This window comes from Mesoplodon bidens (genome assembly GCF_964165515.1).
Source record: "Mesoplodon bidens genome assembly, chromosome: 16".
NCBI classification, from domain to species: Eukaryota; Metazoa; Chordata; class Mammalia; order Artiodactyla; family Ziphiidae; genus Mesoplodon; species Mesoplodon bidens.
Window position 1 is genome coordinate 70,183,863 of NC_138173.1, and position 10,767 is coordinate 70,194,629.

The 10,767-nt window shown below is 54.7% G+C and overlaps 1 protein-coding gene across 2 annotated transcripts in view; it reads left to right on the forward strand.

Annotated features, from left to right (window-relative positions):
* CCN4 (cellular communication network factor 4) overlaps positions 1-10,341 on the forward strand; it is a 43,595-nt gene extending 33,254 nt beyond the window's left edge. The window contains exons 3-5 of one of the 2 annotated variants that reach the window (XM_081259042.1): positions 2,328-2,588; positions 6,201-6,394; positions 8,125-10,341. In XM_081259042.1, the coding sequence (XP_081115168.1) occupies positions 2,328-2,588; positions 6,201-6,394; positions 8,125-8,424 (755 nt within the window). In that variant the 3' untranslated portion in view covers positions 8,425-10,341. The remainder of the gene's footprint in view (positions 1-2,327; positions 2,589-6,200; positions 6,395-8,124) is intronic. The other variant, XM_081259044.1, reaches the window with a different exon arrangement.
* The last annotated feature ends 426 nt before the right edge of the window (positions 10,342-10,767 follow it).

The following is a 10,767-nucleotide window of genomic DNA, read 5'->3' on the forward strand; positions in this document are numbered from 1 at the left end:
AATACTGAAACCCAGGTCCACCCTCATATACTGGAGCATGGTGTGGGCATCAAAATTTTAAAGAGCTCCCCCGGTGGTGCCATCGTGCAGCTGGTGTTGAGAACCACTGCGCTAAGGGCTCCCAGCACCCAGCGCTGCCCTCTCTACCAAAAGTTCCCACACACAGGGGCAGAGACGGGCTTCAGCACTCCTTTCTCCCCCTCCACCAATACACACATGCACACGTACAGGCTTCCTGGAGCAAAAGTGCGCCGCCAGGGGTGACTCAGACGCAAAGATGAGTGATTCACCCAGTGCTTCCTCTGCTTTGTTTTGTTTTCCTATTTCCCCTCCTTTACTGGTGTCTGGTGGAAGGAAATGGATGGTGGAGTCAGAGCCCCCAGGCTTTGGGAGCAGCTCCATCAGTCACCTGTTGGGTGACCTCGAGCACTAACCCCACACCCCCAGTTCCCGTCTCTGCCAAAGGAAGAAAACAAAGCTCTCCTAGGGCAGTCACTGCGAGGACTGCATGAAATACCTGATGGTGCCTGGCTCCAGATCAGAGGGGCAGTAAGTGTTAGTGCCTTTCCTTTCTCTACCTTCTCCGGCACAGTCACATCCCAAGGAAACCAGCAGTCACCCCAATATTCCCACAGGCTGCCCTCACTGCTCCGCTGAGCCGAGCTCTGTGACCTTAGGTGCGTGATTCAACATCGCTGAGACTCAGGTCTGCTGTAGGTGAAAATGCAGGTGATGATGTGGTATCATTTCCTTATGGGATGAAATCAGCAATGCAAGGAAGCCTAACACAAAGCAGGTCAGGCAACCAAGAACTCTCACTACTGTTAGATACAGCGATGATGATGATGATGATGATGATGATGATGATGATGATGATGATTCACCTTCAGGTGAATCCAGGAGATAAGCTGGAACTCTTGGCAGACTAGCCCTCCTCCTCGGGTGAATGCCCTTGCCGCCCTGGGCTCTCTGCTTGCACTTCCAGACACTGTCCTCAGGGTGGGACCCGACATCAAGGGTGGGAATGCTGGTTGTGGCCCAGCAGCCCCAGATCTCTCCTGGAACTCCAGGCTTGCAGAACAAGCTCCACACGGCCACTCTGATGTCAACCAGGCATCTCGTGTCTAGTAAGGAACTTAAGTCCACCCATCCCAACCTTGCTCCTCTGAGGACAGAGCATCCCTCTCCTCCCAGGGCTCAGGACATCGAACTAGGAGTCCTTCTTGATGCTTCTCCTCTCATCCTCGCATCCTCTCTGTCAGCAAGTCCTTCCAAATATACCCAGAAGCTGAGCCCTTCTCCTCCTGGCTGTCCCTCACTGGTCCAATCACCACCACCACTTACCTGGATTCCTAGTGTGGCCTCCTGACACCACCCATACCCCTCAGTCTGTTCTCAACTCAGCACCGTCAGTGTTTTTGTAAAACCTAATTCATATCATTGATTCAACAGTTACTCATTGAGCACCTACTGTGTGCCAGCCTCAGTTCTAAGCTCTAAGAGCTTTGTATTTTCCGTTGAGCCTCCAGGGAAGCCCCCTCTCACCTCCTCTCCTGCCTCCTGACTTTCTCTCACCCTTCCCTGCCCTTTCCCACATCCCAGGCTGCTCCCACCTCGGGCCTCCCCGCCTACAGCCCCTCCCTGCCCGGAAGGCTCCTCCCCCAAGACCTGGGCAGCTCACCTCCTTCCCATCTTTGCTGAAGCATCCTCACCTCCGTGAGGCTTTGCTGGCCCACCTTGTTTAAATCTACAAACCATCCCCCCCCCCACTCCCATCAACTGCTTTACTGGCCCCATCAACATTCTAGATGGTCCACTGTCTTTCCTCTGTCCCCCACTACAATGTAATCTCTTCGAGGGCGTGGTGTTTTGTCTCCTTGCTTCACTACTAAATCCCCAGCACCTAGACTACTCTGTAAATTTGCATTGAATGAACTGAGTCTTTGTTTCAAAGTGTTCGAATTGGCTTTACATCTCGTCTGCTGGGCTCAGAACCGTGACCCTGGAGGCAGAAAATTGTCAGGACCAGGTTTTGTGCCACTTGATGGGACAGGACCAGGGGCTAGCCACCCGGCTCCCCGTCCCGGCCTCGCACCCGGCTCCAGGCTGGCACTGCGTATTTCTCCGCGGGTTAAATGAACTGGCACTGCCTCTGCTCAGGTGACACCAAACTTCCCCGACTCCGGCTGGGCCCAGTGGCTTCCACTGCTCTGCCTTCGCCCCGCCCCTACGACGGGAACGTGGGGGGGCGTGGTCCAGCGGGGGCGGGGCTGCCCTGCGGGGCCGCCGGAGCCCACCTGCCTGACCCTCGGCGCCTGTGTCCGCAGAGGTGGTCGGCGTGGGCTGCGTGCTGGACGGCGTGCGCTACAACAACGGCCAGTCCTTCCAGCCCAACTGCAAGTACAACTGCACGTGCGTGGGCGGCGTGGTGGGCTGCACCCCGCTCTGCCTCCGCGCGCGCCCCCCGCGCGTCTGGTGCCGCCACCCCCGGCGGGTGAGCGTGCCCGGGCGCTGCTGCGAGCAGTGGGTGTGCGACGACGACGCCAGGAGGCCACGCAAGACCGCGCCGCGCCACACGGGCGCCTTCGGTGGGTGCTGCGCGCGGGGCGCGGGGCGCAGGGCACGGGGGGGAGGGCAAGCCCTGGGGTCCGGGGCGGGGGCAGACCCTCCCGGAGCTCTGACCACCCGCCTGTGATTGACAGGAGCCCCCGGCCCCCAGTCCCCAGTCCACCACTCAGGAGCGGTGTGACCTTGGGAAAGTCACATCTCCTCCGGGACCCTATTTCTCCACTGGTAAAATGGAAATACGACCACCTGTCCACCTGTCTTATGGGATCCTCCATGCGTAAAAGGAGGAAGTGCTTTGTAAAGAAGGAAGCAGAGGCGTGCGGTTCCTTATTCTCCTACTAAGGAGTTTAGGAGGAGAGGGATGGAGGCGGAGGAAGGACCGGTGTGTGGGCACCCAGGAGGAGAGGCTTGAGCAGCAGGTGGAAGGGCAGAGAGCGAGTGGATGGCTTCCTGCTCACTCTGGGGGATGGGTGGACAGGTGAGACTTCAGCCACGTAAGCCAGGCCAGAGGAAGCTCCGGAAACAGAGGACAGGGACACACCTGTTTGTTTCACCCACAGCTTCTATGAGCCTGGCCAATGCCAGACACTTAGCTGGTACCAAATCAATGTTCATCATATGGATGGATGAATGGATGGAGGGATGGATGGAGGGATATGTGGGCTGAGGAGACCTGAATTGGGGCAGTGGGAGCAGAGGTATCAAGGAACGGATAGATGCACGAGGAAATGAACAAGGAAGACTGAAGGGCTCGGCGTCCATACAACGGGTGGGGGAAGGAGAGAGAGCGGTAACAGAGACTCCCGGGGCCCGTCATTACTTAGGACAGAATGCAGGGAGTACTTCCGGGGAGGAGAGCCCCCTTGCTGGAGACAGGTTGAGGCTAAGGCTGGGTGCCCTGCCCATGAGATCACCCAGAGGAGCATCCTGCGGGTGGGAGGAGGGAGATGGGGCAGAGAGAGAGCTCTGGAAGTCTCCGGCCTAGAGCTGCTGATGGCCTGGGGGTAATGTGTTGGGGGGCGGCTGGGGCAGAGGTCTGGGGGGCTGATGTTTGAGAGAGGACGGAAGAGGAGACCGAGGGGGAGACAGAGAAGGAGAGCCAAGCATGTAATGGGAAAACCAGGGGCGTCTGATGACATGGAAGACAGCAGATGAGGACACTTCTAGAAGGAAAGTGTCACCAGGCAAGTGGACATGAGGGAGTGAAGAAATGGCAGTGGAGTTTGGGCGTTCTGAGGGTACTGGTTGTTTTTTTAAAGTTATAAGTGCATGAGACCGCTCAGAGAGATTGCGTAGAGCAGGGTTTCTCGACCTCGGTTCCGACAGCATTTTGGCCAGGATCATTCTTTATAGAGGGGTCAGTCCTGTGCTTTGTAGGAGGAGGTTTACACCTGGCCCCCACCTACTAGATGCCAGCAGCACCTTCCAGCCAAGTAGTGACAACCAAAAATACCTCCAGACGTTGCTAGTTGTGACCTGGGGGGCAAAATTGCCTCGATGGAGGACCACTGATGTGGCCCTGCAACACCACCATGTAAGGTGCGAGAGAGAATGAAGCTGAGGAAGACGAATCCAAGAGGCAGGACGGATACAGGAGAAAGAGGGTTTCAGAAGCCAAGTGAGGGAGGATTTCAGAGAAGAACAAACTGGACAGGAGAGGGGAGGGGAGGGGGGAGGGGAGGGGAGGAGAGGGGGAGGGGAGGGGAAGAGAGGGGGAGGGGAGGGGAGGGGAGGGGAGGGGAGGGGAGGGGAGGGGAAGAGAGGGGGAGGGGAGGGGAGGAGAGGTGGAGGAGGGGGAGGGGAGGAGAGGGGAGGGGAGGGGAGGGGAGGAGAGGGGAGGGGAGGGGAGGGGAGGGGAGGAGAGGGGGGAGGGGAAGGGAGGGGGAGGGGAGGGGAGGGAAGGGGGGAGGGGAGGGGAGGAGAAGGGAGGGGAGGGGAGGGGAGGAGAAGGGAGGGGAGGGGAGGGGAGGGGAGGGGAGGGGAGGAGAGGGGAAGGGAGGGGAGGGGAGGAGAGGGGAGGGGAGGGGAGGGGAGGAGAGGAGAAGGGAGGGGAGGGGAGGAGAGGGGAGAGGGGAGGGGAGGGGAGGGGAGTGTAAAGGCCAGAATCGAGACCTGTCCCCAGGCTGCCTGCCCCCAGGGGTCTGACTGGACCAAGAAGGAGGGTGGTACTGCCACCCCTACAGTTCAGGGATGCACAGCCTCTCTGGATGGGGCTTGGGGTGACCCTCCCGGGGCTGAGCAGCCCCCTGCAGCAGCAATCCCCTGCCCACGGAGGAGGTGGCCGGGGAAGTTCTGTCCCCAGCAAGCCTCCCAGGGCAGAGCACAGGAGGGTCACGGGGTGAGGTGCAGGGCAGCGCTGTCTGCCCATCATGTCACTGTGTGTGGCCCAGTGACCCCGTTCTGACCGAGCACAAGCAGAGCCCCCACCGAGTAGCTGACCCAGAAACCAAAGCCCTTTCATCCTTCTAAGCAAATCCCTCCCCACGGCCCTCTCCATCCCTGCTCGCAGCCCCAGCTCATCCCAGCCCGGACCCTCCTCTCTCCTGTCCTCAGAGGCCCCTTTTTTCTTTCTTCTGTCTTGTCCGTCCTCTTGTTACTCATTTATTCCTGCATTCATTCATCCGTCTCCCCTGCACACGTACTGTCTCTGCCCGTTCCTGTCTCTGGTTGCCGTGCGTGTGTGTGCCAGGTTGGACTGGCTTCCTCTTCCAGTCTTTCTCTTGGGTATCTTGTTCCATCTTTCTGTGAGATCTCTCCTTGATCTTACTGGCTTTTTACCTGCCTCCATCTCTAGCTCACCCCATTTTCCATGTTCTGGATGCCAGGATACACGCATTGATAGAAGCAGCCAAGAGTTGGGGTTCAGTTCACATTTACTGAGGGCTTACTAAGGGCCAGGGACAGCTTGAGCACTGTCACGTGTCTGAACCCATCTTTTCTGTCCCCAGCCTGGGACAGGAGGGAGAGAGGTGCAACTGTCAGCCCCTCTTACAGGTGGGGACATGGAGGTGGGAGCTAGTTTACTGGAAGCTATCCAGCTACTAAGTGGTGGTGCTCAGAGCTGAACCCAGGCCATTTGCCTCTGAAACCTGTGTGTCCCCTTAAGCACGATGCCCGCAGCATCACCCGGATGAAATACTAGTACTACAGTGCAGGTACTTCCCTTTGACCTTCCCCACATAACATAATCTCTGCAGGGGCAGGAACAGGGCCTTTTAACCTTTTATTCCCAGCACCTTGCAGATGCCTGATGTGTACTCAGTCAATATCTGGACCCTTTTATGGCCATACTAGCCCTGCAAGGCAGATGTTATTGTTGTAGTGAAGAGGCTGAGGCCCAGAGTGAGTTGTCTAGAATCACGCAGCCTCTAGGTGGTCAAGCAGGAATTGAACTTAGGTCCACCTGTCTCTAAAGATGGTCCTCCCTCCAGAGAGGTATAAGGAGCTCAGAACAGCCCTCCTCTCCCTGGGAAACTGTGCTGGTTAGAAGCCAACTTGCCCTCTTGTGCTGAGGGACAGCCCACCTCTGTCCTGCCTGAGGTTCAGGGACCCCAGCCCTTAGGGCGGTGGCGACAGGAGTCGGGGGCTGACAGAGAGTGGAAACTCACAGGGCATCTGGTTCCCATCCGCAGCAGCCATGGATGAGATAGAGCCATGGCACAGGAACTGCATAGCCTACAGCAGCCCCTGGAGCCCCTGCTCCGCCAGCTGCGGCCTGGGGGTCTCCACCCGCATCTCCAACGTCAATGCCCGGTGCTGGCCTGAGCAAGAGAGTCGCCTCTGCAACCTGCGGCCGTGTGACGTGGACCTCTGGCCACACGTCAAGGTGGGTCCGCCTCCCAGGGTGGGGCAGGTGTCTCGGGCGTAACAGACAAGCCTGGCTTTGAGCCCGGCTCCTGAGCTTGCTTGTGGGGGGCCATTTGTATAATAATTAAGCCCACGTTGTAGCAGTTTCTTGGGATAACATGTGTCACTGGGTTGGTGGGTTGTGACTTTCACTCAGTGGAAGTGGTGACTGTGTCATTACAACCAAGGTGGCTCTGGAGAGATCCCAGGGTCCCTCAGAAGTGCTCTCCTGTGTTGATTCCAAGGACCCCTCACCAACTGCTCCTGGGCCAGCCCCCACTCACGTGACAGCCACACGGGGCGGTAGGGGACAACGGGACTCAGGACTGCTGGAGTCCAATGCCCATCTGCTGCTGACTGTGTGTGACCATGGCCAATCTCCTTGCATCTCTGAGCCCCAGTCCCCTCATTGATAAAACACCAGAATTGATCTCAGACATCCCTTCCAGCTTTGAGAGTCAAAGAAAATTAAAATAAAGGATCAAGGGTGTAGTGGCCACAGTAGACTAAGACCCGGTCCTTGGAGTTAGAAACGGATCTGGTCTGCTTAACCCAGGACCTCCTTGCTAACGCCTTAGGACTGGTCATCTGCCTTGGTGTCACGTGAAAAATAAAGAGAAAGAAAAACTCAGCACCGATTCCATTTGGGGAGCCCTGGTGGTTTCTTGAGGATGCTGAGGAGAGGGTTGTCCAGCAGACAAGACAGCCTAGCTTCCCACAGTTCCTCCCCTTGTCTCTTTTCCCTCTCTGATTCATTTCCCCTGCCCTACTAGCCTTTGTATTCTTGGTGCTTGGTACTCAGCAAACATCTCTTAACTGAAAGCACGGAAGGGAAATGTACCAGCCGCAGGACAAAGAGGATCAGAGTCCTAAGCTGGGTGCATGCGCGGTGCATGCGAGGTAGAGGTGGGTTTACCACCAAACTAAGTCACGTCCCCTGCTGTTGGCTCATGCTTCCCACCCAAGTTCATTTCCATCATGATGTGCCTAAGAGAGCTCTCAGATCAGTCCTACAAGCCTCAGACCCACCCCACATCGCCTGGATCTGCTCTACCCTCGTTTCTGGCATGGTGCCGGTACCTAGTAGACCCCGACAACCATTCATTCAGTGAGTTTAGTAAGTGCCTACTATGTACCAGGCACAGAATTAGACGGCAGGGACACAGAAGGAGCCCCACTCTCGAGTGGCCCACAGCCCTGTGGAGACACAGAGCTCCCTTTAGATAATGCCAGTCCCGTTGCAGGGATCGTGAATGAATAAATTGCATGGAAAGGGTGTGTGCGTGAGTCTGTCAGAGGCAGGGGAGGAGGAGTTTAGGGTAAAATGCATCCCCCAATCAGGGAGGCCATGATGGTTCTGCCCCTAACCAGCGAGGGGTACTTGATTGGCTAAAGCAGCCGCAAAGGCATCCCGTGTTAGTGAAACTGACCGGGGACTGGGCATTGGCAAGGCACACAGGAGAGAAAGGAAACTGCAGGTTGAGAGGTACCACCACCGCAAGGCAGTCCCCTCCTGTGCTCTTGTTTCCTCCTGCGTAATATGACGGGGTCTTGCTGTATTTGGGGTGGTCCTTCCCAGTTGGAAGATGCTGCAAATCTGAAAGTGAAGTGGAGCGCGTGGAGAGGGAAAAGGGAAGAACTGAGGGCTTGGAGGGAAGAGAGTGGCTGTTGATCCTCTGAGCATCTCAACTGAAACCTCCTTTCCTGCAGGACGGGAAGAAGTGTCTGGCCGTGTACCAGCCAGAAGCGCCCGTGAACTTTACACTGGCCGGCTGCACCAGCACACGTTCGTACCGGCCCAAGTACTGTGGGGTCTGCACGGACAACAGGTGCTGCATCCCTTACAAGTCCAAAACCATCGACATCTCCTTCCAGTGTCCCGACGGGCCTGGCTTCTCCCGCCAGGCCCTGTGGATTAATGCTTGCTTCTGCAACCTGAGCTGTCGGAATCCCAACGATATTTTTGCCGACTTGGATTCCTACCCTGACTTCTCAGAAATTGCCAATTAGGCAGGCGCAAAACACGAGCTCGAGGCCTGGCCCCATGCTTGTAAAGCAGGCAGCCTTCTGAGGCCCGCACTGAGCCTCCTTTTGTCCACCTTACCCTGATCCAGACCCGTGGACCCCTTTCCTGTCTCCGACCACCCAAAGCACCCACCGTGGTGCCGCTCAAGCCCAGACAATGGGTCCTCTCCTTGACAATTCCACGTACACTCCAAGGAAAGTGCCTGTCTCCAGCTGTTCTGGTCAATACCCAAGCCTGATCTGGCCTGTCCAAGTCACTGGAAGTCTTGCTGGATCTTGCCCAAGTCTCAAGGAACAGAATCAGCTAGGCATTCAATGTCATTAATTCCTTCTTTAAATACCAAATCGTAAGACTCTCTGGGTCCATTCAGAAGGATAGATGGGATTTAGAACTACTCTGATCAACAGTTTGGACCACTGCACACCAAAGTATCTCTCATTCCAAAGATGCGTGCCTCCCAAGGTCACCCAGCATTTGCCAAGTGAGGTGAATTGCTGTTTGGGTTTGGTTTTTTTAATGAACAATTGTATCCATTATTCCGGGCATTGTTGAGGTTAGGTTTCTCTTCACCCCTGCACTGTGAAGGGTGTACATTGGGTTCATCCCAGTCAGAAATGCAAGATGATAAACTTCCTTCTTGTTCCTGGGAGAAGTCCCCAGTCAATACTCCAGGGTCAGAGCAAGGTCAGCCAGTTTTCAGAAGGAGCGATTGACCCCAGCACTGAATCTGCTGCTCGTGGACAGGGCAGGGCGCTGGGCAATCAGCCAGGCTTCTCACCTCTGGATCCTCTCCCTGCACGGGGGCTCATGGGGTTGGTGGAGTCCCCTGGGGTGATGTCTCTGACCCCTGAGAATGGTGCCCTGTGACATTCCTGTTCTCTTAGGGAGCCTTGGGTCCAGGTTGAGTGTGGGTCAAACCAAGAAGTGGTTTCGGAAACCAAGAAGTGGGTCCAGTCTGCATCAGCCTAGGGTGGCAAGGGTCCCTGGGCCCAGGACATGTCTCTTTCTGCCTCAGTGACCCATTTCACAGACTGTGGGTCTACTGACCCATAAAACCCAGTTCTGGTGCAAAGACAGAGGTTAACCAGTTGTTTCAAAACCGAAGTATATTTAACAGGGATGAAAAGCTGAAAGGGCTTGAAGCTATTCAACAAAAGGAAGAGGAAGTTGCTCTTAATGGAAATGAGGCTATTATTTATTTTATTAGTAAAATATAAATATTTACAGCTATAATTCTTTTGTGTCAGACGTTCTCAGTGCTTTACGTAACCGTTAACACTAGCTCATGGAAACTTCGAGGTCATGTTGAAAAGTGCCTGTTATTATTTCTGTTCTTACAAATGTGAAACAGAAGCTCAGAAAGGGAAGGGAGCTTGACTGAAGTCACCCAGCTGGTCAGTGGAGGAGTCGGAATGCAAATCCAAGTTGAATTGACTCTATAACCCATCTTTTCCCTCTACTTTTAGAGCTTCCAGATGTGTCAGAGCAGGAAAACATGTCAGGACAGGCGATTCTTGCATCATTTTTGGTTCTTATTGTTGTCTCTCTAGCTCTTTTCACAAGAGAAGAGAGTGTCTGACTTTCAGATTATTTACGTGCCTAAGAATCAAACAAAATCTGGGCTAAACCAAAATCCATGAATCCCCTACAGATCGTTCCCTCCTTCAAATCTGAACCAGCTCTCATATGTGTTTGAAGATGATTTTGTTACCCAATGCTGCAGACTGAGTGATCGTGCGGTTATTCATGAGGGAATTCTGGGTGGCGAGCAGAGGGATTCCTAGACAGGGAAAAAGGGTTGAGAATGTGCCCTCCTTATGGTGACCTCCCGAACGCCCGATGCAAGGCATACAGTGGTGCTCAATGTGTATTTGATGAATAAAGGAAATTGTGTACATGTCCGTGCTTGCATTCAGGAGATCTCTTTCTTCCAAAGGTACATGACAATCTGATTTTTATCAGCCAAATCTTAAATGCCATAGAAAGACATTTACTATTGAAAGAAATGTACATTTTTATTGGGAAAAAAAAAACAAAACAAAAGAAGAATTCCTGTGTGAAGAGAATTTACCCCATGAATAATCTCTTCTCTAAGTCTACATGGAACATGTTGGATTTTTGTAGAGTGAAATCACCTGCCACCTACAAACTACAAGGACTAGATGAACGCTGACCCCATTTGAAATTCAGCAGACACCCGAGAGCTAGGTTCTTACTGAATTTGCTTCCCAGTTTGGGAAAGTGAGCATGGCTTCCAAGATCATAGGAAGCCTGGTTCGTGGAATTGGGGGTTTTATCCTGGGAATGGGTGGGATGGCGTGGCTGGA